Source organism: Stegostoma tigrinum, chromosome 7 (genome assembly GCF_030684315.1).
Source record: "Stegostoma tigrinum isolate sSteTig4 chromosome 7, sSteTig4.hap1, whole genome shotgun sequence".
NCBI lineage: Eukaryota > Metazoa > Chordata > Chondrichthyes > Orectolobiformes > Stegostomatidae > Stegostoma > Stegostoma tigrinum.
This window is the reverse complement of record NC_081360.1, coordinates 52,817,415-52,845,284: the sequence shown is the minus strand read 5'-3', so window position 1 is coordinate 52,845,284 and position 27,870 is coordinate 52,817,415. Positions and strand designations below refer to the sequence as shown.

The 27,870-nt window shown below is 42.0% G+C and overlaps 1 protein-coding gene across 1 annotated transcript in view; it reads left to right on the top strand.

Moving 5' to 3' along the window:
- The window catches only part of kalrna (kalirin RhoGEF kinase a), a 693,809-nt gene that overhangs the window by 426,968 nt on the left and 238,971 nt on the right, over window positions 1-27,870 (top strand). Inside the window, exons 22-27 of the mRNA XM_059647272.1 lie at window positions 2,243-2,425; window positions 5,912-6,030; window positions 15,372-15,438; window positions 18,179-18,288; window positions 21,135-21,204; window positions 27,136-27,225. Of these exons, the coding sequence (XP_059503255.1) occupies window positions 2,243-2,425; window positions 5,912-6,030; window positions 15,372-15,438; window positions 18,179-18,288; window positions 21,135-21,204; window positions 27,136-27,225 (639 nt within the window). The remainder of the gene's footprint in view (window positions 1-2,242; window positions 2,426-5,911; window positions 6,031-15,371; window positions 15,439-18,178; window positions 18,289-21,134; window positions 21,205-27,135; window positions 27,226-27,870) is intronic.

Below are 27,870 nucleotides of genomic sequence, written 5' to 3'. Positions count from 1 at the left end.
AAGCCTCCGCTCGGTTTCCCCAATGTAGAGGAAGCCACACTGGGTACAATGGATACAGTATACCACATTGGCAGATGTGCAGGTGAACCTCTGCTTGATCTGGAAAGTCATCTTGGGGCCTGGGATGGGGGTGACAGAGGAGGTGTGGGGGCAAGTGTAGCACTTCCTGCGGTTGCAGGGGAAAGTGCCAGGTGTGGTGGGGTTGGAGGGGAGTGTGGAGCGGACAGGAAGTTGCGGAGAGAGTGGTCTCTCCGGAAGGCAGACAAGGGTGGGGTGGGAAAAATGCCTTTAGTGGTGGGGTCGGATTGTAGATGGCGGAAGTGTCGGAAGATGATGCGTTGTATACGGAGGTTGGTGGGGTGGTATGTGAGGACTAGGGGGATTCTCTTTGGGCGGTTATTGCGAGGGCAGGGTGTGAACGATGAGGTGCGGGAAAGATTTCTCCAGCTTCAAAATCTCCCGTCCCCCAACTGCACCCCAAAACCAGCCCAGCTTGTCCCTGCCTGCCTAACCTGTTCTTCCTCACCCATCCCCTCCTCCCACCTCAAGCCTCACCTCCATTTCCTACCTACTAACCTCATCCCACCCCCTTGACCTGTCCGTCCTCCCCGGACTGACCTATCCCCTCCCTACCTCCCCACCCATACTCTGCTCAGCACCTATCTAGTCTTCTATCTATCTTCAGTCCGCCTGCCCCTCTCTCCCTACTTATTTCAGAATCCTCCCCCCATTCCCCTTTTCTGATGAAGGGTCTAGGCCTGAAACGACAGCTTTTGTGCTCCTGAGATGCTGCTTGGCCTGCTGTGTTCATCCAGCTTCACACTTTGTTATCTCAGATTCTCCAGTATCTGCAGTTCCTATTATCTCTGACCGTAACTGATTTTGGTTCGTTGATGTTGTAAGGCTGGAGAACATCACAGTGATGGGGAGAGACAAACCATGAAGGGATGTGAGCAGTGAAAGGATCATTTTGAAATTGTGATGGTGCTTCAATGCAAGCCATTGTATGTCAGAAGACACAGGGATGACAAGGGAGTTAGATATGGGCAGCAGAGCTTTGAGGATTAAATGAGGGAGGTGGAATAGTCAAATCTAGAGGTGAGAGAAAGAGAGACAGGTTGAGAGACAGTATTCACCAGTTGTAAGAAGGAGGAATAAATGTTTATACAGTGGTATGCATATGTAGTTGAAGCCTCATATTTCTGAGTTAAATATGATGCCAGGGTTGCAAATAGTCTGGCTCAGTCTCAGACTTTGCCAGGGAGAAGGCCAGAGTCGGTAGCTGGGGAATGGATTTTGGAATAGGGAGCAGAGGCAAAGGCTTAAATTTTCCCAAATTTTAATTGTAAGAAATTTCTGCAAATGTCAAACAAACTTCGGGATATTGGATGGGTTAAGAGATGTGGTGAGTGAAAGCTGAGAGTAGGCTGTGTACGTTGTATGTTCTCTGAATGTGATTGAAGTGTTCCCTGAATGCCATTGCCCAATTCTCTGGTGAATGAATTGCTGGCTCATTGAGAGGTGAGTGATTGATCAGACCACATGGTGCCGACTATGATGGCTGCCAGTCAACAAGAACCAAGTTGATCCAGGGGTGTAGAATAATAGTGTTGGGAGGATCTATGACGTGGCACATCCCTTAGAAAGATGGATCCCAAGGGGACCCTGGATGAGAACCTCTGATCACATTCAAAGTGAAGAGGCTCAAGTGATGAAATGGAAAGTATCTGAAAATGGTATTAAGTCATTTAAGAAATGTCTTTTTGTAACTTGATATATTGCTGTTGATTACAGTAAATAAACCAGTCAGCAATGATTGGCGATAACAAGGTATAGAGGTGGATGAACACAGCAGGCCAAGCAGCATCAGAGGAGCAGGAAAGCTGATGTTTCGGGCCTCGACCCTTCTTCAGTAAAAAGCAATGCCGTGAATTTCCTCAGATTTTTAGCCGTTGTGCTATAACGTCGTCCCAAGCAGACTGTCAATCACCAGCTCTGGAAAATTTCTAACAGATCTGGAATAGGAAAGAATCTTGATGCCAAACTTTCTATCTTGATTGATATGTTCAATGTCAATTTTGGCCATTTAATGTGATACCAAAACATGACAATGTTTCAAAGAAGTCAAGGAGCAATGATTAGCAGCTTTATTCCCAAAATTGAAATTGAATTGGAATGGAGTGAGAATTAGGAGCTCCATTTCATCTCTGTTGATTCAAACGGTATTTCTTCTCTGATCTAGCAAACCAAGGAAAAGGTGAAGCTCATCATTCAACTGGCTGACAGCTTTGTGGAAAAAGGGCATGCACATGCTTGTGAGATTAAGAAATGGGTCACAGCAGTCGATAAACGTTATCGAGATTTCTCACTAAGAATGGGAAAATACAAATCATTTTTGGAAAAGGGCCTTGGAATCACCTCCGAGGTAAGCAGGATCACTCGGCCTCATTGTATAGCACTTTGTGAATAACTGTTATGGCAGTTTTGTCACTTTCACTTTCAAGAAAATGCTTATCTGACTCCAGAGCTCCAGAGGCTGATTTAATTACAGATCTTTTACAAGCATATCTAAATCAAAAAGCAATGCTATGAATTTCCTCAGATTTTTAGCCGTTGCACTATAACATCGTTGCACGTCCCAAGCAGAATCTCAATCTCTGGAAAATTTCCAATAGATCTGGGCCAGGACAGAATCTTGATGCCAAACTTTCTATCTTGATTGATATATTAAATGTTAATACTAGCCATTTAATGTGTTACAAGAACATGACAATGTTTCAAAGGAGTCAAGGAGCATTCATTAGATTTTAGATTTTCTTTGTTGGAAAATTCTTTTGGCCTGAGCAATGAAAATTCTGAATCACGCATGGACTATTTTATCGGATACTGAGCATCTTGATAACTGTTCTATAATTAAAGCAAAGTGAACTGTCATTCCGGTAGTTATATCCTTAGACTCTCTCAAGGGCACTGTGTAGAATTAATAAGGGCAGTTGCTTAGCTCAGCAGAGCAGTACAAACAAAACATGATGGGTTATCGACAGGGTGGATGTCAAAAGGATGTTTCCTCTTGTGGGAGAATCTAGTACGAGATGTCATAGTTTAAAAACAAAACAATTTAAGACAGAGATGCTGAAACTTTTTTTTTCTCTGAGAGGGTTATGAATCTTTGGAATTCTCTTTCTGAAAAGGCAGTGGATGCAGAATCTTTAAATATTTTTAAGTCAGAGGAAGATAGATTCTTGACTTCAAATGAATGAAAAATGATCAGGTGTATGTCAGAATGTAGATTGAAGTTTAAATCAGATCTGCTATGATCTTATTGAACGGTGGAGTGGGCTCAAAGGGCTATGTGACCTATTCATGTTCCTTGTTTATACTTTCATAATGTTCACTCAGTCACGATAGTGTTAAATAGTGAAACAGGCTTAATGGCCCAGATCCTGAACATTAATCTAAAGGACAGGTTTTTCAAAATAAAATGTTTAGCTTTGTGAATATGATTGGTCCAATAATAGCTCAGCAAAGTCGCAATCACTAGCTTGATTATTTAAGACAATCGTGACTGATTGAACATTATGAAAGTATGAACAAGGAACATGAATAGGTCACATAGCCCTTTGAGCCCACTCCACTGTTCGATACGATCATAGCGGATCTGATTTAACCTTCAGTCTACATCCCTACATACTCGAGCATTTTTCATTCATTGGAAGTCAAGAATCTAACTTCCTCTGACGTAAACATATTTAAATATTCTGCATCCACTGCCTTTAGTGGGTTTTTTGTGGGAAATCCAATTTCTAGACTACAGACTGGATATCGTATTATCCCGTCAGGTGTGTTTCAGTGTTAGGGCTTTGTTAAAAGCGCATTTGACACCAACTCGTCCAGACCACACCATATGATGGTTAGCGTGGTAGACTGGTGGGAGCAGCATTCCAATTTTTAAAAATGGGGTTCACTCTTTTCCCATTGGAATCTTCTTGAGGAGATAATACACTGCCTTCCTCCTTACCTATGCTTATGTCAAAACCCACTCCTCCACTCCCCTTCAGCCACCCACCCCCCGCCCCTCACATCCACTCCAAAGGTGGGAAAATGGTTCCTGTACAATAGCCCTGACTGACTTATCTCATTCAGGGTCTGCTGGGTTTCCTTCATGGACCTGTCTACAGTCTGGGCAGTGCCCACCATGGAGCTCTGTTATTGCTGGCACTGTTGGAGCTGCCAGTCAATTGGCAAGTGAGGTTTCCCCTCTCTGTGGGGCAAGGTCTGACTCGCCAGCTCTTCAGCCCAGCCACAGCACATTCTGGCTGCAGGGCAAGTTTCCTTCCGGCTCATCAGCTCATTCCTGACCTCCCTTCTTAGGGAGCAAATAATCGCAATCCCTTCAATTTTCTGCCCCATATTTTCAAAATGACTATTTTGATTGGTTTATTTTCCCAAATAGAATGTTGGCCTCATGAGCAGATTTCTACTTGAAAACATTTAACAGCAAAATGAAATGTGAACAAGCTGCACTGTGAATCCACATCAGTCTTTTGTCCTAATTCAGAAAGATTACATTAGTTTCCTTTCAGTACAGATAACCTAACAATGCTGGTAAGGTATTAGCTGTGCCCTTGCGGTCACAGTGTAAATAGGTTTACCTGAGATTCATTATGCTTTGTTGCTAAGGTAACTGATCAAATATGAGTGTAATGCTACACCTCTGAGACACGGCTGTGGCCACTTAAGTAACTTGCTTCACATTTCATTAGCCTCTTTTGCCTTCAGTTACTTATTAAGTAGAGTATTTTACCATCCTGAAATTACTGGGCTGGGAAAACTGTAGATTGTCAATGTGTGGGAGGACTAAAGTAGACTGAGTTTCTTCTAGAGAAACATCCCAATGTACATTGCACTCATCTTCCTAATGACTCTCATTATGAAGGGCGATTCAGTACATTTCCCTTAATTCTGTTATGTCTATTTCCCACTTGCCTTTGTGGATAAGCATCAATGTCTTAACGGCACAGTGTGTCATGACCCTTCAACAAGGTGACAATATTTGGTGAAAGTGACACTGATCCACTACGATTGATCGCCGTGGCTCTAGGCCACATCTTTGAACTCATGACAAGAAAAATCATTTGGGCACCTTTTATATGCTGAATTAAATTAGAAAGCTTTGGATTTCAGTCGAACGAGAATGCGAGGTCTACACAATATGTTTCCCAATGGGAATCCTATTTATATATTAATATGCTGAAGAAGCTAGCTCAAGTGAAAGGTGCCACGGTGGCTCAGTGATTAGCACTGTTGCTTCACAGCAGCAGGGACCTTGGTTGGATTCCAATGTTGGATGACTGTCTGTATGAAGCTTGCGTGTTCTCCCTCCGTCTGCATGGGTTTCTGCCAAGTGCTCTGGTTTCCTCCCACAGTCTAAAGATGTGCAGGCCAAGTGGATTGGCCATGCTAAAGGTGGGGTGATGGTGGGGCTCTGGATGGGATGCTCTTCAGAGTGTTGGTGCAAACTTGATTGGCTGAATGGTCTATTTCCACGCTGTAGGGATATTATGATTCTCATAGAAGGTGGCCAAGGTAGGCTGATCAAGCACCAGAAGTGAGTCAAACCAACGTGATATTCCCCCATCCCCAGGTAGATCAAAAGATCCATACAACTCTTGAAGATCTATCCTACAAACTGCATTCAAATGATCTCAATATGGTGGAGTAGCTCTGTGTTCCCAAAGTGTAAACACCTTTACAATGTTTCTCCTAAGGCGTGTGGTGTGTGACCTTACAATATCTGGGAACAGTAATGAAATGCTGGCCTTTGATGATCCGTACGGTCTTGTTTCTAATGTGTTTCTGTTTAAATGAACTGTAATGTTTGTTGAATTCTTGGTTTGTGTTTAATTTATAGGACAATAAAGATCTAGAACTGGACATTATTCCAGCGAGTCTCACTGACCCTGAGGTTAAGCTGCGAGATGCCAACCATGAAGCTAATGAAGAGAAAAGAAAATCTGCCAGAAAGAAAGAGTAAGGATCAAGCTATGGTTGTGTTATTTGACAAGAAACCATTTAAATCAGATAAGGTGGACAGCTATTCTGAGAAGCTTCATTTGCTGCATTCCTGGGATGGAAGGAGTTCGCTCATACAGTAAGATTGAACAGGTTGGGTCTGTACACAGTGGAGTTGAGAAGAATGAGACAATCTTATTGAAATGTAAATGATCTTGAGGCGACTGGATAGGTTGAATACCAGGCAATTCTTACTCTTGTGGGGAAGACTAAAACCAAGAATCTTAGTTAAGAACAAGATATCTCCCTTTTAAAACCAGGAAGAGGAGAATTTTCTTTTCTCTCAGAGTTGTTAGAACATGAAATTCTCTTTCACAGAAGGTAGTGAAGGCTAGTTCCCTCAATTTATTCAAGGCTGAGTAAGGAGGATCTTTGATAGACAAGTGAGCCCAGAGTTATGGGCCACACACAGGAAAGTGGACATAAGATCATGATCATGTCAACCATGATTCCATTGAATGGTGAAGCAGGCTTGAAGATTCAATTGGCCGACTCCTACTCCTGAGTCTTACATAATAACAGTTGATCACATTAATTCATTCCTTGCCCTGCGTTCACCTGTGTAATAGAATGGGCAAAAAAGAAGGCAATGTATAATGCAAAATGTTAAAACAATAGGGTGAAAATACAATTGGAAAGATTAGATTTGCTGCCTGTTGGATCGATGCCCTGGAATTGCATGTGACTAGTTAGCAAGGAAGGAATTGAAAACCTGGACTCAAGGTCTGATGTGAGCAGGCTTATTAGAGTAATGGAAAAACCTGCAAGTGCGCCAAGTCCATTAGACATTTCAGAAATGAAAGTCATAGATTTTTATTCGATGATAGCATTAAGGTAGTCACAGTCAGACAGAGATAAGTTACAGATTAGCCATTATCTAAATGAATGGTAGGATAGGCTGACGATGTTCTTTCCTGATGACAGCTTTCCAGCTAGCCCCCTCAGACCGTTGATCTTGTCAATGTCAAGCTATAGCATCAGTCAGGCCTGTCATATTGACGCAGCCACCAGAATGTCATTTCCAGAATGCAGAAATCCTGAGATTAGAACTCTATAAATTCATCTATCCCAGGTTACTGAGGGAAGCGAGAGAGGAAATAGCCGGGGCCCTAACAGATATCTTAGCAGCATCCTTAGACACGGGTGAGGTCCCAGAGGACTGGAGACTTGCTAATGTTGTCCCCTTGTTTAAAAAGGGCAGCAGGAATAATCCAGGTAATTATTGACCGATGAGCCTGACGTCAGTGGCAGGGAAGCTACTGGAGAAGATACTGAGAGATAGGATCTATTCCCATTTGGAAGAAAATGGGCTTATCAGTGATAGGCAACATGGCTTTGTGCAAGGAAGGTCATGTCTTACCAACTTAATAGAATTCTTTGAGGACGTGACAAAGTTGATTGATGAGGGAAAGGCTGTAGCTGTCATATACATGGACTTCAGTAAGGCGTTTGATAAGGTTCCCCATGACAGGCTGATGGAGAAAGTCAAGTCACATGGGGGTCCAGGGTGTGCTAGCTAGATGGATAAAAAACTGGCTGGGCAACAGGAGACAGAGGGTAGTAGTAGAAGGAAGTTTCTCAAATTGGAGACCTGTGATCAGTGGTGTTCCACAGGGATCTGTGCTGGGACCACTGTTGTTTGTGATATATGTAAATGATCTGGAGGAAGGTGTAGGTGGTCTGATCAGCAAGTTTGCTGATGACACTAAGATTGGTGGAGTAGCTGATAGTGAAGGGGACTGTCAGAAATTACAGCAGAATATAGATAGACTGGAACGTTGGGCAGATAAATGGCAGATGGAGTTCAATCCGGGCAAATGCGAGGTGATGCATTTTGGAAGATCAAATTCAAGGGCGAACTATGCAGTAAATGGAAAAGTCCTAGGGAAAATTGATGAACAGAGAGATATGGGTGTTCAGGTCCATTGTTCCCTGAAGGTGACAACGCAGGTCAATAGGGTGGTCAAGGAGGCATATGGCATGCTTTCCTTCATTGGGCAGGGTATTGAGTACAAGAGTTTTTCAGGTCATGTTGCAGTTGTATAGGACTTTGGTTCGGCTACATTTGGAATACTGTGTGCAGTTCTGGTCGCGACATTACCAAAAGGATGTGGATGCTTTGGAAAGGGTGCAGAGGAGGTTCACCAGGATGTTGCCTGTTATGGAGGGTGCTAGCTATGAAGAGAGGTTGAGTAGATTAGGATTATTTTCATTAGAAAGACGGAGATTGAGGGGGGACCTGATTGAGGTCTACAAAATCATGAGGTGTATAGACAGGGTGCATAGCAAAAAGCTTTTTCCCAGAGTGGGGGACTCAATTACTAGGGGTCATGAGTTCAAAGTGAGAGGAGGAAAGTTTAAGGGAGATACGCGTGGAAAGTTCTTCACACAGAGGGTAGTGGGTGCCTGGAATGCATTGCCAGCGGAGGTGGTAGACGCAGACACATTAGCGTCTTTTAAGATATATTTGGACAGGTACATGGATGGGCAGGGAGCAAATGGCCACAGACCGTTAGAAAATAGATGACAGGTTAGACAGAGGATCTTGATCGGCTCAGGCTTGGAGGGCCGAAGGGCCTGTTCCTGTGCTGTAGGTTTCTTTGTTTCTTTGTAAATCCCACAATGCACTGTTGAACATTGCTGTCTTCACAGGCCTCAGATAGCACTGTAGTGTCCCATGAAACCGGGTTTCCAAGAGCGTCTAGCAGCATAATGAAGAACATGTTGGACATGAAATCATGTGTTCTGTGATATGGCTGGTTTTGTTCGATGTTTGTGTTTGAGAAGGAGTTTGGTGCTACTTCACAATAGAACATATAAGGTCTTCTCTCCCTTTCTCAACCATTGCCTACCTTAAGCAAATCTATCTTGATAAATGCTCAAGAGAGGAACTTAGGAATTGGGACGAGAATTAGCCATTTAACCCTTGAGCCTCTTGTGCATTTATTACTGACCCTATGCCTGAAAGACATTTTCCCTCACTATCACCATAAACCTTCAGACTGTTGATATTTAGAAATCTATTAACCTCCGTTTTGCATAAATTAATTAACTAAGCCTTCATATCCTTCTGGTGCAGAAAATTCCTCAAAAATTCACCACACTGTGAGTAAAGATATTCCTCCTTTTCTTAATCCTCAGTCGCTGATTTATTAATCTGAGACTGCGTTCCCTGGTTGTGAATCCCAAGCCATGGGAAATATCCATCCTGTCCTAAAGCCCTGTAAGAAGTTTGCATGTTTCAGTGAGATCATCTCACATTCACCTCAACCATAGAGAATATTGGACTGGTTTTCTAAATCTTTCTCCACCGGAAATGCCACTGTCCCTGGAATTAATTGACTGAAAGTCTATTGAACCCTTCCTTAAAGAGGCCACAACTGTGCATAGTACTCCATGTTTATGCCAAAAATCAGTAACTTGCAGCAAGACGTCTTTAAACCTGTTGTCAAATTCTCTTGCAATGAAGTAGAACATACTGTTTGCCTTCTTCGTTGCCTGCTGAACCTGCATGATAGCTTTCAGTGACATCAAGTCTTGCCAATCTTTCATCGTTAAAGATGTACTCTGTATTTTGGTGTTCTTACTGAAGTCGATGCCTTTGCTACATCTGCCATGCTCTTGCCCACTTACTCAGCCTTTCTAAATCCCCATAAAGCCTCTTGGCATCTTCCTCACAGCTCATAATCTCTCTAAGCTTTGTGTCATTAGAAAACTAGTAAATGTCATATTTGGTCATTACATCCAAATCATTTATATAGATTGTGAACAGCTGGAGCCCAGGCACTGAGCCTTGGTCAGCACACTAGTCACAACCTGCCTAGCTGGGAAGGACCTGTTTATTCCTAATCTCCAGCATGCTGGAGAATGCCTGTATACTGCCCACAATCCCATGTGTTTACCTGCTTCCTGCGTGGGGCTTATTCCAAACTTACCACATTCGCTGGTTCCCACATATTTATTCCCCTAGTTGCATTGTCAAAAAACGCTAATGCACTGATCTATCATGATTTTCCTTTCATAAATCTATGTTGACTCTGTTTGCTGTATATATAATATGGTGACAGGCCAAACATAAAAAGAAGAGAGAAAAAGAGAGAACAAGAATGGTGAGCAGGATAAGACTACACTAAAGTAAAGTATGACCAATTAGAAAGTATCTTCACACTATAGTCTATGATGCAAGGATGCCTTCTAATTGGTCACATTTTACTTTAGTGTAGTCTTATCCTGCTCACCATTCTCTTTTTCTCTTCTGTTTATGTTTGGCCTGTCACCATAATATACATGAGAATGATTTCATGAACTCAATGTAGAGGTTTCATGATTGAGTTGTTGGAAGAAAAGATTTTCTAGTTTGAAACTATGAAAAGTTAGATTACAGAATAATTCCTTAGTCGCGCGACTGAAGCAATTTTGCTAATCACTTTTGTCATTCTTAATATTTCAGATAAAATTTATATATTTTCAAAGCATGTGCATTTTCACAAGTTTTACTAGTGTACTAACCCCTCTTATCAAGAGGTCATGTTTAGTCAGATGCTATTCTCACTTGAATAGCAGAACTTTTAGAACAGCGGAGTTTGCAATTGTGATCCTATGACTGGCATATCTCAGAACCATTGATTTGAATTTCCCCAACCCTTTGGAGATGGCAGGGAGGCAGGACAGCTCAACAGGCACAGTGGCTCAGTGGTTAGCACTGCTGTCTGTCAGCACTAGGGACCTGGCTTCGATTCCACCCTTGGGCAACTATCTGTGTGGAGTTTGCACATTCTCCCTGTGTCTGCTTGGGTGTCCTCCCACAGTCCAAAGATATGCAGGTTAGGTGGATTGGCTATGCTAAGTTTCCCATAATATCTAGGGTGGGAAATGCAGTGATAGGATGGGGGTTGGGTCTGGGTGGGATGCTCTTCGGAGGGGTGGTGTGGACTTGATGGGCCAAATGATCTGCTTCCACATTGTAGGGATTCTATGATTATGCTTGGGGTAGGAATATAGAAATCCCCTATTTTCTATCTGCAAGGACATATTGCCAGAGCAGGTACCCAAGCAACACAGGCCCCATCAGTTGAGCCACTGAAGGGTCCACTGAACAGCTACTCTTTGTCGTGATGGTAATTTTACCTGAGTCAGAAAGACCTGACACTATGTGGGGAGACCACTGGGTAAACCCCACTCCAGGCCCCTACTTCCACAAAAGAAACTCCTTACTCTTCAAGAGCACCTCAGCATTGAGGCATTCTAATGCTTGAACTGAACCTTGGCAATGACCATTTCTGGATGTGTCAGCACTGAACTGCCAGCCGTCTGAGTGGGCCAGCAGTTCTAGGGGGCAGGCTGCTGTCTTCAGTTGGTTAGTAGCCCTGGTGGCAGGCTTTTGATTGACTGCCATAGATAACATTCCACACCAGGGTCCTGTTCAGTGTCTCCCAACCTGTCTCCATTTCCATGGCCCTCAACCCTTACCCACATCTCACCTCCCACTGGAGCAAGGCCACATCTTACTTACAACCCGGGCACTGGGACTTCAACCTCGGCTTAAAAATTCAGCCAAGCATGTGCTTTTGCTTGAGTGTGCATGCAGTGTACCTGACATGTCAATGCATACCAGAACTATCCAACATTTTCCAAAGAAATTTAGGTTTTTGAGCCAATCACTTATCGACTTAACCGACAAGGAAACAAATAATTGTCACTTTATCATTCACAAAATTGACCAACTCATTCTAAGTGATAGAAAGAAATGTTATTATAATGATAATAAACTTACACTGCAGATTAATTTTAAGTACTGAATCCTCAAGATAAAATGTAAACTGCAACGGACAGAGTTGGTTTGTTTTATTGCAGTTTCCTTCTTGCAAAATATGACTCATCTGTTAAATCACACAGTAACATTTGAATTGACTTGCATCAATTTGTGACCAGGTTCAAGGATTTGACGGAACAAACAGTTGTAGATTAAACAACCAATTGTTTTGACTGTATAGGAAAACAGACAGGAGCAAGCACAAAATGTTGACAATCTTCCGAAAGAAAGTAAGTGTTGAGCTTATTGATTAGTAGTGCAATAATGCCTGCCATATCTCGGCTCTGGTAGTTGTACAACAAGAATACAAATTGGAGTAGAAAGTGAATTCACTGCTGAGTTGTGATTCAGTTACTTGTCATGTGAGCAACAGAATGCAGTACTCTTTGACTGCCAGTAGTCCATTTCAATGTGATAGCCTAGGAACAGTTTAATCTGTCTATTTATTTAACAATAGAAGTTCTCCTTCAGGTCTTTTATGACTATGCTTAAATTCTGCATTCTACGGTACTGTTAGTTGTTACTTTTATTATCTCAGGACTACTTTCATCAGGCTTCCAAAACAAACTGCTATTGTTTACAGAAACTGAAAATTTATTAATGTGACCAGGAATTGTCAATTAGAAGGAATTGGCGTGGCTTTACCGCAACCTGTGTCTTTGTTACTTTTATTTTCTGTTTTAAAAAATTGCGACAGACCGTGTCGTTCTGCGCTGATATGTCAAAGTTGGAGTGTTTACACCCATTGCTGGAATCTCTGGAATGCTTTGCTTGATTGCTTTGCAAAATCAATTGTTTTTGCCTTCGGCATCAGTAAAACTATGCAAATCTTAAATTATTTATTTCTTCTTAACAGAACTGTAATTACAATTATCTAGTTCCCACTCAAATGTGACTCATTATCAGTCTTTTTCCCATAAACTCAAAGTTTAATGTTCACAGTCTGCCTCAGAGGACGCAGACGTGGCCAATGACATTCTTGCCTTTAGGTGTGAAGGCTGTAGGTTCAGGTTCCATTTCAGAGACCACATAAAAACCTGAGCTGTCGCTCCTGTGAAGAAGGAATGCTAGATTGTAAACGTGTCAGATGTTGAACAGATGCCCAATTACATATCTCCAGTGGATGTAGATTTGATAAAGTTATTCAAAATAATGAAGGCCCTGGATAGAATAGATTGGGAAAAATGTTCACATTAGATTAGATTAGATTCCCTACAGTGTGGAACAGGCCCTTCAGCCCAACAAGTCCACACCGCCCCTTGGAGCATCCCACCCAGATTGATAGAAGGATCATGAACAGGGCTGTACCACTTTCAAGTAATTGACAAAAAGAAGCAATGCTGACATAAGGAAAAACCTTTTCATGCATTGTTAAGTCTGGAAGCATTTCCGAGAAAGTGGTACAGACAGGTCTACGGGCCATTCGATTGGAAAATGAATTATTATCTGAAAGTGAACAGTGTAAAAAGTTCTGAGGGATAGCCTCAGTGTTGAATGCTGCTGCCGAGAGTGAATAAAAATGACATGGCTGAATGGCTGCCTTCTGTAGTGTAAAAATTCTCTGATTCTTTAAAGATTCCTTGGCAGTATTTTGATTTTCTGGTCAGTTTCATGTAATCATATTTATAGGGGAAGTGACACCCTAGTGGTATTATTGCTGCACTATTAATCCAGAGATTGGGTTCAAATCCCACCATGGCAGATGACAGAATTTGCATTCAATGAAAATGTGGAATTAAGAGGCTAATGATGATCATGAATCCATTGTTGATTATCAGAAAGACCCATCTGGTTCACTAATGTCCTTTAGGGAAGGAAATTGCCATCTTTACTTGGTCTGGCCTACAAATAGTGCGCAGATGTACACAAGTCTTTTTCCTTGATTTTCAATATAAATTCATCTGTGTTTCATCAAGCATAAAACTTGCCATGAATTGATGAAATCAGTGTTTTGAAATGCAACAGTGTGCAAAAACTTAAACTTTAAAATTTTAAAACTTTAAAACTTATATGTTGATATATTTAAAAGTGATGTGTGCAGTTTGATTAATACAGTTAAAATGTAAGCACGTTTAGTCACAGCATCACACCGCTATCTGTGAGTAACCCAGTTTTAAATTACTGAACGTGATTCTAAAAATAGAGACAGACTCATTCTCTAGTGATATTCCTACAGACTGTAAATCTCAATAGGGAATCAAAGTCAAAACATTTCATAGTGTCCTTATTAATGATAATACATTCAAAACAGCCTCTTCAAATGTCTGCAAATGAGCACAACTATTGGAACCTTGCAACAGTTATTAATTAATCTTGAGCTGGTGCCAGTAATATAGGTTGATAAGTTTTTTAGATTAGATTCCCTACAGTGTGGAAACAAGCCCTTCGGCCCAATAAGTCCACACTGCCCCTTGGAGCATCCAATCCCCCTATAACCCACACATCCCTGAACACTACGGGCAATTTAGCATGGCCGATCCACCTAACCTGCACATCTTCCGACTGTGGGAGGAAACCAGAGCACCCGGAGGGAACCCACGCAGACACGGGGAGAATGTGCAAACTCCGCACAGACAGTTACCCGAGGCTGGAATCAAACCCGGGTGTTGAGCATGGTTTATTTTAAACCACCAAAAGATTGTAAAATCTCAAGTTACTTGAATAGCTGATTTTCAATTTAAAAGTTTTCTTGAATCATTTGCACTGGTTATATTGATTTCTGTTGAATTGTGCCAAAAATACCAGGGCACCCAAGTAAAAACTCTAATCAAAGAGATAATTCCTGAGGTAGCAATTTAATCTTATAAAGTAACCAATATTATAAAAAATAAGTTTTTAAAAACAAAAACTTCATCTTTACATGGAAATCAGCAAGTGTGTTGATCTCTGCTGTTGAGTGGGCCCGTGTTTTAGGCAAAAATAACCTTATGAATGGCAAACCAGCTGTAATCAGCTTTTTCTGAAGAAGGGTCTTGACCTGAAACGTCAACTCGCCCGCTCGTCTGATGCTGCTTGGCCTGCTGTGTTCATCCAGCTACACACTATTATCTCAGATTCTCCAGCATCGGCAGTCCCTACCATCTGTGTTAATCAGCTGTGAGAATTTGTGCCAAGATTCTTGATTGAATCTGGAATATTTGAAGGGAGTGATAGCTGCAACCCCATGGTGAGTAGGCCACCAAATTTTGAGAAGATCAGGAGGACTCTTCTTATTAACTTGTAAAAATGTGTTACAACTGTGGCTTGTGCTTTAGAGGCAGGTTGTATTGCTTCATGTAAGATTTCCCAGTTGCCTTTCCCAGAAGACATTTCAATGAAGCAAGGATCAATACTTAGGTTTGCAATTAGTATGCAACAATCATTTTCCTGTTTCCTGGCCAAATCTTTATTTGGTTAGAAAAGCTATGTTAATATTTGTTGTATTCTCTAGAAGTGCGCCATTTTAAATATAATATGAGCAGAACATCTTGTCTTGTTTCTTATCCAGGTTTATAATGGCTGAACTTCTCCAGACTGAAAAAGCATATGTTAGGGATTTACATGAATGTCTTGAGGTATGCAATTTGCTTCTTTTCTGCCTTATAAGACTGCCTAACGTATGTTCAATCCTGTGGTTGTCGCTTCCGTTCAAATTGTCAGCAAATTTCTTCATGAATAACATAGTAATGTGCTCTGAGTTAAAGGTACATCATTTAGAATGAACTTTCTGCTTCTTGATAATTGAAAATTGATGATAGCACCAATGAGTATCCAATTGGAAATACATGATGTGAGACAGACACTGTGTAAGTTTGGCTCTGTAAGAAGTAGAACTCCATAATAATGTCAAACAGAAAATGCTCATTGCTAAATGTTGAAAGATGCTTAAAAGAGCAGTTGATGGATCCCTGAACTACTTAAGCAACTCACAAGCAATTTTTAGGGCTGGTTTTAAACCTTTAGGGAAATTTGTTCCCAAGTCCAGGAATTTCTTCAGAAACTAGAATCTGATTTAGAGCCAGACAGTATGATCAATGTTCATGACTGGATCCAAAAACATTGGTAACTAGTTCCTGTCCATCTAAACCAATCATGTACTTACTTCTTTTGGTTGACCTTTTTTTTCCTATATCCCTTCATACTGTATACTGCCCACAGCTCTTCACCCTGATCTGGAAATCCTATGAAAACCAAATACAAGATAACAAGGTGTAGAGCTGGATGAAAATTTTCTGAGGAAGGGTCTCGACCCAAAACACCAGCCTTCCTGCTCCTCTGATGCTGCTTGGCCTGCTGTGTTCATCCTGCTCTACACCTTGTTATCTCAGACTCTCCAGCATCGGCAGTTCCTACTATCTCCAAAACCAAATACAGCTTCTTTGTTGAATCCATTGAAATCTTTTACTGTTTTTCATTAAGAAATACCACCCACCTACCACCCTAAATTTTCTTGATGCCCCTACCACCTTCTACTGGCTTAAAAACTCCTTCTAATCTGATGGAAGATCACCAATGTTAAATATTGGCTGGAATCTCATACTCTCAGTGATGGTAGTTTGACGCCAGGAATGTAATTTTATTATGATTGGTGCCATCCCTGACCACCTGCCACCTTCCTATATCCACTATGCTCCAGTTCTGGATGGGAATGTCCAATGTCAAGCTTCCTACTTCACTCCCAATTGAGACCTTTAGGTGGCCGATTATGGATCGCTGACAGGTAACACTAGCCACTGCTGTGAGTAATCAGCTGCAATCAGGTGGGTTGCCATGCTGCATGTCCAACAGGTAAAATTGCATAGACACCTTGTCAACCAGGATGGAATTTGACCTGTTGATCAAAAGTAATCTGTTTCTGATTGAGGGACTAGCAATTGGACAGGGGAGTGGTTGCTGAGATTCCCCTACACTTGTCATGTCTTCTGATCCACCTGCTCCCCTTTCGCAGTGGCCCCATCTCTGAAACTGCCTTGTTCTACCTTCTACCCTGTTCCTCAGCGATTTTGGGTGCCCTTCTGACACCGACAACGCTGCTGGATTCCAGAGCTGATAGACTCTGATTCCGCTTCCTCTCATCTCCCCCACCCCCAACGCCCAGTCTCAGGCCAGCAAACAGCTACTGGTCACCTCTCTATGACATACTGGGCAGGCCTTGCCCAGTAGAAGACATTGTGTGGATCTCCCATCAGCTCTTCAGCTGGCTGGTTAGACTCAGCACTTCAATAAGATATCGCTAGTGGACTATTTTCCTTTCCACAGACACTGGACTGTGACACAGTCTGTGTAGCATCTGCAGTATTTTGCTTCTGTCTACATTCATCTCCTTATTTCATTTGATGGTGGAGTGATAAATCAGAGGTAGATTTTAGAACTTTCCAAAGAACCATTGAAGACAGAAGCAATTTGGAAATTCACAATTAAACTACTCCTTTGGGACACTTAGAGTTACTGTTTGAAAACCTGATGAATATAATCATCACTTGAGTTTCTTTATTGTTGTTCAATGTTTAAGGTGAATGTATTTTCCAAAATAATTAATGCTTCTTAGTTTTTCTTTGAAAACTGACATCTGAAAATGGAAGCAAATGTATAAATTGAGAAGAAATACAACATGGAACCAGCGTAAACATCCTTTTTCCACCTTGTATTTCCAAGTCATGACAAAAACTCGAACGAACGGTTTCTGGCTGTCCTTTGATAACTTACTACAAGCCCATTTTATTAGGTTCCGCTGCTTCCACGCCATTAAACATTCCTAGAAAGGAATGTTAAGCAAGCAGATGGATTCTGGTTTTTTTCCATGCTGTTCTTGAACAAAGTGATGCAAGATCACTTTCTTTCCCATTTTTCTTTCCTACTTCAGGAAAACCTTTCTTAGATGGTTCAGCTGAATTTTATAACCACTGTTTATGATTCATAACAAAAAGAAAGTAACTAAACAGTGAATGTTGCATTGTTTGGCTGCAGCAATGCATCTCCAAAATGTTCTGGATAATGTGATTTAAAATCATTTCATCTCAAATGAAGGGCTACTTCATGTATGATTGCAAGCAGCTCTTTTTATAAAGATTTTAAAATACACTAAACATTGTGTGAATAAAGGAAGTGTTACAACATATTTAAGAACTGAACATGTATTTAAAAATCATAGAAACATACAGTCAAAAGACGCTGCAGCAGAGTGTCACTGACGTCCAAAGACCTGAATTGCTTAAACTGAGTATTGTGTCAGGTTGTGCGAGAATTGTGAGAAAGAAGCTCACCGCATACTATCCACTCACTCATGGAGTCTTCTTCCCAATCATTAAATTTCAGACCTACTTTTGGGAAATGACCTGTGGAGTGGAAGAGATTCCCCCTGGTATTATTAACAAGGAACATATCATATTTGGAAATATCCAGGAGATCTATGAATTTCATAACAAGTAAGTCATGAATGGCACATAGTTGCGTGTTAGGTCACTGGTGGCCTTTTTAAAGAATATCTTCAAGTTAAGTAACAGAGAGAGACAAGTGAGTAGGGAATGAGAAATGTAGAAAATACAAAGACAATGTGTTAATAAGACAAACCTGCAAACACTTCTGAATACTTTGCTCAACTAGTAAATCAGAGGCATGGAAAAATAGTCTAAAGAATGAGAGTTCCAATATCACTGTGTCAGTTTGTGAATCTGAGATCAGTTTTAAAAGAATTAATAAATAAATTGTAACAGTTAAAAAAAGTGCCCTTGAAGTTGTCTAATTGTTACCAAAATCCATTGGTTCTTTGCCCATACAGTGAGGCTGTCGAGCAAGTATTTGTTTGCTAAAATTAGGCAACAAGTACTGGCTTTGTCAGAGATTCACTGAGAATATAAAAGAACAGAGAGAAGATAAACTGTTCAGTTCTCACAGTGACACTTTCAGTGCGGCACATGCACAATGCTTATGAACATCAAAGACCTGAGGGATTGCCCCAATGTACATTAACCAACTGGACGAAGGAATTGATGTCATTATAGCTCGGTTTGCAGTTGACACAAAGATAGGTAGAGGGACAGATAGTGTTGAGGAAGCAGGAAGGCTGCAGAAGGACTTCTACAAGCTAGAAGAGTGTGGCAAAGAAGTGGCAGGTGGAATACAATGTGGAAAATTGTGAGGAAGAATAGAGACAAAGACTATTTTCTAAATGCAGAAAGGCTTCAGAAATCTGAGACCTGATTCAGGATTCTTTTAAGGTTAATGTACAGATTTAGTTGGCGCTTAGGAATGCAAATGCAATGTAAGTATTCATTTCAAGAAGGCTAGAATACAACAGCAGAGATGTATTGCCGAAACTGTATAAAGTTCTGGTCAAAATGTTCGTATGGAATATTGTGAGCAGTTTTGGGTCTCACATTTAAGAAAGGATATTCTTGTGTTGGAGGAAATCTAGAGCAGGTTTGTAAGAATGATCCCAGGGATGAAGGGCGTGTCACCTGAGAACAAGTTGAGGACCCTGGGCTGTGTTCGGTGAAATTTAGAAGGATGAGGGGCGATCTGATTAAAACTTACAGAATACTGAGAGGCTTGGATAGAGTGGACATGGGAGAAGACGTTTCCACTAGTAGGAGAGACTAAGACTCCAGAGCACAGCCTCAGAGGGACATTTAGAACTGATTTGAGGAAGAATTTCTTCAGCTAGAGGGTAGGTAATCTGGAACTGACTGATAAAGAGGGCTGTGGAGTCTAAGTCATTGAGTGTATTAAAGACAGAGAGTGTTAGACTTTTGATTGGTAAGGGGATCGAGGGTTATGGAGTGAAGGCCTAATCCTAAGAGGTCTACTCAGCCTCTCTTGTTTTATGCCTCCTCTCCTGCAGAATTGGAGTTTGAGCGAGATAATGATTGGGGGCAGCAAGGGAGATCATTTCTTTCTAAATGACTTTAATGATGAATTGCAGATCATAAGGAAGATGATGATGGAGACAAGGGCGTGATTAAGATTCTGTTCAAGTATTTTTGTCCACGGCCCCTGAATGTCACCTTTTATGTCACTTGTTTTCTCACTTTCATGTATTACAGAAGCAATGGTTGCATGCTTATCAGCAATAGAGGACAAACCTGTCAGCAGCTATGGCCAGCCATTCAGACATTGGTAGAATGCAGGCCACAGTCTTTCAAGGCTTTAAACATCTTACACCTTCAGTAAGAGTAGGTAACCCACTGATCAGTGAAAACTCCCCATTCTGGGGTGGCAGAAGTAGATCTATAGTTACCTAATTTCTCCAGTGAAATGAGGAAGTTTGATTAGGGCAAAATATCCTGAAGACCTGTGGCTAGTGTTAACATTTGAGCTGGATTGCACCTTAGATATATGGTGTACATTAAAATTCATTGGAATTCTGAAACACTTTAAAAATATCAACAAACCACTCCTCTGTAAAACTGAGTTCAACATTCATTCCAATGCAGCCCTCAAACATTCCAATGTCCCTGGCTTGCCCTAGGACATGACAAATTTGCAAGCAGAGAAAACAGTGCCATACAGACCAGAAATATATTGGGGCTGATCCCCAAAGCGTGTTAAATCAGCAAGGCTTAGCTGTGCACTGCACTGAAAGAGATACTTCTAGCATGCTCAGCACTCCGAATTCTGAAATAAAAGTTGCTTGGATTTGTTTTCTTAACCACCCTGATAGAGGTTTATCCACAGATCTGTGAAACATCAGCTTTGGCCTTGGCTGTGACTTCCCCCGCTGTGGTTCAGCTGTCTGCCAAAACTCATAGCCCAGGTATTTGCATCAGCAAATTCACAAACTGCCTGTAACAATTAACCCACTGAATTCTCTTCCCACTTGAGGCTATGGTCTGTCATGACTCAAGATGATTGAATTCTTGAACTGTCACTTGCTATGGGAGAATTGACCGACCAAGAAACGGCATTATAGGTTAATGGTCTAACAATCAGTTAGTTCCCTAATTATGGAGCAGTCCCAGTACAGTGCAATGAGTAAAGTTAGCAGCACGTCTATGGCTAATAGGACTAGTATGTTTCAACTTTCAGGAACAGGCCATACTTGTAATTTATAAAATCATTAACACTACAGGATTGTTCCATTGCCTTGGAACCCCTTCCCAGTTTTATTTGATAATTTCCTTGAGAAGTTACTTTGTCAAAGTTATGAATTCTGATGTGAATGACATTCTGAAATGAAACAGAATTAAGTGCACAAGGACGCTAAAGATGGAAGAGTACATATGTAGAGGGACATTGTAATTAACAGATATTTTAAACTGTCTCACCTTTTCAGTATCTTTCTGAAAGAACTAGAGAAGTATGAACAGCTGCCAGAAGACGTAGGACACTGTTTTGTGACATGGGTGAGTAAATACTTACATTAACGACTTTAGAAGTTTATTGATTGCAGACTTCCGCTGATGAGGTGTACTGGAACATTGGTGGAATCTGAAATAAACACAAAGAGCTGTGTCCTGACTACATCAGTTCTGAAGAATAGTTGAACTCGAAATATTAACTCTGTTTTTCTCTCTCCACAAATGCTGTCAGACCTGCTGAGATTCTCCAGCATTCTCTGTGCTTGTTTCAGATTTCCAGCGTCTGCAGTATTTCACTTTAAATTGAATGGAATTTTCCCCGTTCAAACCAGAGCTTTTAGGAGGGTGGACGGGAACCCTAGTTAGACAGAAGACAAAATATCAGTTTTCTAACAGTGAGTTAAAATTTTGAGATGATGTTTCAGAACTTTTCAGATGGGATTTTCTTTATCTCTCGCTTGCATTAATTAGAATGCAGTGAATACTCTCTGGTGAGTACAAACTTCTTTAGTTACTTTGCTCCTTCATAACCAGGCTATTTCTTTGTGCAGACTCTTACTGTGTAAGAGATGAAGCCTAATCAGTTCAACCAGCTCAACAGAAGTCTTGGCCACAAGTAGTCTAGCTTGTAGTTGTTAAATGCCAATAGTATAAGGGCTAAAGCCTCACCAGGCCATCAAGCCTCCCTAAATGAGGCAGCCACATTATGAAGCACAAACAAATCTGACAGGGAAAGGCATTAAAATGGCTCAGAAAATGTGGATTAGGTAGGAAGGGATGGTAGGGCAGGGAACATAAAGGATTGCTTGTGAGGGCACTGGAAGGACCCTGGGAAATGGAGGGAGGGAACTGAGATGTAAAGATAATGTTACAGTGATAGGGGCAAGGGCGACAAAAAAGGGCAGGAGCTGCACTTTTAGGATGGGGAACACAAAAGGCAATTAGCTGTTCTGGGGAGGGATAAGGAGTAAATGCCACGGTGGCTCAGTGGTTAGCATTGCTGCATCACAGCTCCAGGGACCTGGGTTCAGTTCCAGGGTTTCTGTCTGTGTGGAGTTTGCACATTCTCCCCATGTCTGCATGGGTTTCCTCCAGTTTCATCCCACAATCGAAAAATGTGCAGATTAGGTAAGTTGGCCATGCTAAATTACCTATACTGTCCAAGGATGTGTAGGTTAAGTGGATTAGCCATGGAAAATGCAGGGAGATAGGGATAATGGTGAGACTGGTTGGGATGCTCTGTGGAGGTCACTGTGGGCTTGTTGGGTTGAACAGCCTGTTTCCACATGGCAGAGATTATATGAGTTGAGTAGGCGGTGGTGAAAGGCTAAGGGTTTCAGATCTGTTTGGGACTGGGATCAAGGGGAATAGCAGGAATACCACGAGAGGGAATGATGAGGCCAGTAGCCACAGGGGGAGATTAAAGAAGGACAGATGCCAGAGCCTAGTGGGTCCTGTGTAGCCAGTCTGAAGAGATGCAGGAACACGGTTAGGAACTGTGTAGGTTCCAGTCAGGGGGCTGGTCTCTCATTGTTCAGGGTTGCCAAGTTACAGAAGGAGGTGAGAGGACTAAACGTCAGGATGAGAGAGGGTCATCAGGAGCCGGTACCGCAAGAGAGAAACTGGGGAACTTAACGGTGGAGCGAGGAAGCTTGGCTACATGGGTTGGGTGGGGTTTGAGATGCGAGGCCTATCAGGTTAATAGAAGGGGCCACCAGGAAGGGGATGTTGATGTTTGAGGGTTGGCCTACACCAAAAAGTGGAGCCTGGAAGTGAGGAGTGGCCATTTTCCCCTCCATCAACCTTTAAATCACATATGTGCAATGGAAATGAAAATGGCTGCATCCAAACATAGAAAGGTTGAGAGTCAGTGTTGCTACCTGTGAACGATGGGCCTGCCAGTTAAAGCTATATGTGGCCCTAGAAAGGACAACACCAAAAAACAAACACACACACATACACGCCTCTTGAGTGTGAAGGTGAAACACACTGGTGAGTTCAACAGTCCATGTAGCCTTCAGGCATTAAACTATCATGTGAAGCACACTCCTGTAGTCGAGCACTCATGAAAATTTCATTCGGACAAATGGCTAAGCCTCACGAATACTTGTGATGTAATAGTGACGTCTGTGCATCTGGAAAGATGGAGCTAAGTTGCAGGAAGCTGCAAAGCCCCCAGTATCGAAGAACACTCTCAAGGGATAAGGACCAGTGGCTTGAGTACCTCAAAGTTTGCACTTTTGGCTACACAGAAACTTAGGCAAAGAGATAATCATGAATGAGCATATATTTACACATTAAGAATTTATTTACAGTGAAATACCGCTTCATACCATCAGTACACCCTCAAACGTTATTCTCTTTCCTCTTCCTGACACAATGTCTAAGTGCAGTTGCTGTGTCAGCAGCTGGAGTGGGGGGAGCCTGCCCTACACTGGCCTTGGACTTTGGGGTATTTGTGTCTATAGGGGCCCAGATATGCTGTATGTGTGCTTGCCAGATGCAAATGTGCCCTCTTTGGCCAGAATCCAAGCAGAGTTGAGGTTGGCTGGTAGCATATAGGTGGAGGGCATGACCACTTCTGGAGTACCCAGACAGGAAATTTCTGCGGTTCCTCCTCAGACTGGGCACCAGCTGACACCACCCTTTCCCCCCTTGGAGGAAGAGGTACCTAGAGTGAGGTCATTCCATATTGCGTTACCATAGGTGTTGGAACCCTGTCACGATGGAGGCAGGACGAGTCAGATATCCAGCAGATTCTGAGACACCTGAACCTGTTACTGTGTGAGAGGTAGTAACACTATAGTGGCTGCAGTGAAATGACAAACATCGATTACACATGATAACAAAGTGTGGAGCTGGATGAACACAGCAGGCCAAGCAGCATCTCAGGTGCACAAAAGCTAATGTTTCGGGCCTAGACCCTTCATCAGAGGCTCTCTAATGAAGGGTCTAGGTCCAAAACGTCAGCTTTTGTGCTCCTGAGATGCTGCTTGGCCTGCTGTGTTCATCCAGCTCAACACTTTGTTATCTTGGATTCTCCAGCATCTGCAGTTCCCATTATCATCGATTACACATGAGCCGCTGAGCAATGGAGCCAACAGTGGCTCAGTGATTCGCACTGGTGCCTCACAGCACCAGGAACCTGGGTTCGATTCCGCCTTCAGGTGGCTGACTGTGTGGAGTTTGCACATTCTCCTTGTGTCTGTGTGGGTTTCCTCCGGGCGCTCTGGTTTCCACCCACAGTCCAAAGATGTGCAGGCTAGGTGGATTGGCCATGCTAAATTGCCCGTAGTGTGCAGGGATGTGTGGAATGGTGTGTCACAGGAGGGTGGGTCTGGGTGGGATGCTGTGAGACTTGGTGTGGACTTGATGGGCTGAAGGGCCTGTTTCCACACTGGAGGGAATATACGAATGAGCCATCTAATGAAGATGCCTGGCATCCACTTGTGTGTGTTATGGTCATCATATAATGGCAACCTTACAATGCTAATTCACATTCACAGTGGTAAGAAGCTTGAGTAAACAGAGGTACACAGAGTACAGCAAATCATTCATCGTCCTGCAGCACTGGAGCCAGATTTTCTTGAACTGTCCATGGACAGCGACCTCTGCCAGACAGCCATTGTCAGTCAGGATGGCCTCCTTTTGCCATCCCCAGGGAATAGCACTTGCCTTGCCCCACTTTTAGCCTGCTCCCTGACATCTTCAAGGGTAGTTGGAGACGATGAGTGGGGATTAAGTGATGAGGCTCCTGAATTGTAGAGAATGAAGTTCTGTCCAAATGCCTAGCGCCTGAAGGTTGGTGCACAGATGGTTTTGACGGGGGACAGACCTTTCTGCTTGTCTGAACATAATATTTGGTGTCTTACCCACCAATAAATATATGATGCGCTGAGTAGGCTGTAGTTGTGTGTGAAAATCCCGACCCACTCCCAAGCAGTAGTAACTCTCGCTACTAGACTCAACTCGGCATGGTGGCTCAGTGGTTAGCACTGCAGCCTCATAGCACCAGGGACCCAGGTTTGATTCCAGCCTCGGGCGACTGTCTGTGTGGAGTTTGCACATTCTCCTCATGAATGCGTGGGTTTCCTCCCACAGTCGGAAGATGTGCAGGTTGGGTGGATTGGCCATGCCAAATTGCCCATAGTGTTCAGGGGTGTGTGGGTTATTGGGAGATATGTCTGGGTTGAATGCTTCGAGGGGTGATGTCGACTTGTTGGGCCAAAGGGCCTGTTTCCACACTGTAGGGAATCTAATCTAATCCACACTTAGTCTCAGTGAACCAAAATCCGGCCCAATAATCCTGAGTTTGATTTGGCTGGTGAAGCAGATAATAATTTGCAGAGGTCCATCTTCTATCATTCAACAATAGCAACTTACATGTACTTTTAACATATTAAGATATACTGAAGCACAGCACAGGAGTGCATAACGGTAATTTTGTGGTGATATCAGACTGGGTGGATAAAACCTTGATCAACGAGGAGCCATTTTAAAGGGGCTTTTCAAGGCTGAGGCTAGGAGTGCTTTACAGGACATTTGTCCCAGTGGCTTAGTAAAAGGGAGGGACGTGACATAGGTACTTGCTCACATGGTCTCAAATTTCTTTGCAAAGAAATCCAGGAGCTCCTCACACGTCATTGAACGGTGGTGGGGTTAATGAGAGGAGTTTTAAAAAGACAATTTGTAATTGTGAAAAGATACTGGGTGTTATTTTGAGTTATCAGATGATCCTAGAATAGTAAGCAGTAACAGACAAGAGCAGGGACAACCACGGCCTTATATAGCCTAGCCAGTTTGTTTAATGGATGCTGAAACCAGTTCCTCACCATCACCTGTTAAGCTTATATCCCTTGAACCTAATGGAGGGCTGTAACTGGGGAATGACCAGGTGAGAGACAGTAAAGTTTTTATTCAGGACCAGTATATCTAAAGTGCTAATGAGGTAGAAGTTGAATAATATATTAGCTGCAGAATTGTTATAGTAAGAAAAGTGCTACAGATCAGACAGTTTGAACTTTGAAAGTTAACTTTGGAAGTGTAAGTAAATTGGAATATTGTCTCAGTTGAGGTGCAAACGCAGAGAGATGTAAGTTTGGGGCATGGATGAGCATGTGACATGCACGTGATACAAGTAAATAATCAGATATGGTGTATTTTGTGATTGATGTGATAGGACAAGCAAGACCACATAAAGATAGCAACCTCAAGGAACTGGCCATTAAATGGCTTGTGGTGTTTACTGACCAGAAGTGATTCTGGGAGGATAAGAAAGCAGTAATTATAGGAGAGAGAAAGCGTGACGAGATGAGTCAGAGATTGAAATCCCCGATGAAGAAAAGCCATTTGGTGCAGAGGTTGAAGAGCAAAGGAATGAAGATGGCGATTTATTCTACCTGGGCGGGCAGTGGAGAATGACAAAATAAGGAAAATAGATAATAACAAAATGCTGGGGATGCTGGACATGTGAAACAAAAACCAAAATTATTGGAGGAATTCAGCAGGTTTTCCAGCATCTGTAGAGAGAGAAACAGAGTTAATGTTTCAAGTCAAGTTTGATACTTCTTCAGGATGGAACAGCAGTACCAATCAGAACTATTGTCCTTTGTAGTGTGTACGACTCCAACTATTGTAGCATTCTCCCTCTTGCTCCCATTAAATGCAGTTTTGTTAGGGCTCCTTGGTGTCATACCCAGTCAAATGCTGCATTGACATCAAGCAGAGTCAGATCTGACCACATGCCTGGATTTCAGCTCTTTGTCCATGTTTGTACCATGGCTGTATTGAGGTTAGGAGTTGAATGACCCTGGCAGAATCCAAAATGGGCATCAGGGAACAGGTATTGTTAGGCAATGCTGCTTGATAGCATTGTGGATGACATCTTCCATCACAACATGATGTACATGAAACCTTAATGGTGTCCCAGTCTCTTTTACTAAAATCTAACTTATTGTTTGATTTATTTCTGCACAGGCAGACAAATTCCAAATGTATGTCTCATACTGCAAAAACAAACCTGACTCAAGCCAGCTAATCTTAGAGCATGCAGGAGCCTTTTTTGATGTAAGTAGACTTCAATTTTGCTCCTCATGGTAAGACCTGCTTGGTGTAAACCAAATAGTTTAACTGTTGTTATTACATTAAACACTGAGGTAAGTTTTTGTTAAAAACCGATATTTGGATTTGTTCAAAATATAGTTCTGTTGTACGCATTAGTGATATCATTGTTCTCTCTGAAATCTATCAAAATCAAATTTATGATTCCAATTAAGCTAATATTAATTATCATTTTATGATCTTTTATTTGCATTCAGTAAAATATTGCAATTTTGTACTTACCTGTTTCTGTGATTTCTGGCTTCACTTTCCTTCCTATTAATGAAAAGTGTTCAGGGCTAAAAATACTCCTGAAAACAAAATTATTCAATGAATCCTGTCACATTTAAGGGAGCAGGCTTGAAGTGCTGAGTGTGTTTTTCCTAATTTCATATTATTATGAAATACATTTTTGTATTATGTCATGACCTCAAAGTTGTTTCATTTTCAGTTACTTTATTTGGTACTAATCTATGTTCGGGAACAAACAGATAACAGTCAAAATATATATTAGTATCTCTCGTCGCTAGTACTTAACTACAATTTAGGATATTTTGCTTTTTGGTAGACTATGTAGGGCACTTTGCATTCATTAAGCAAGCCATGATAATT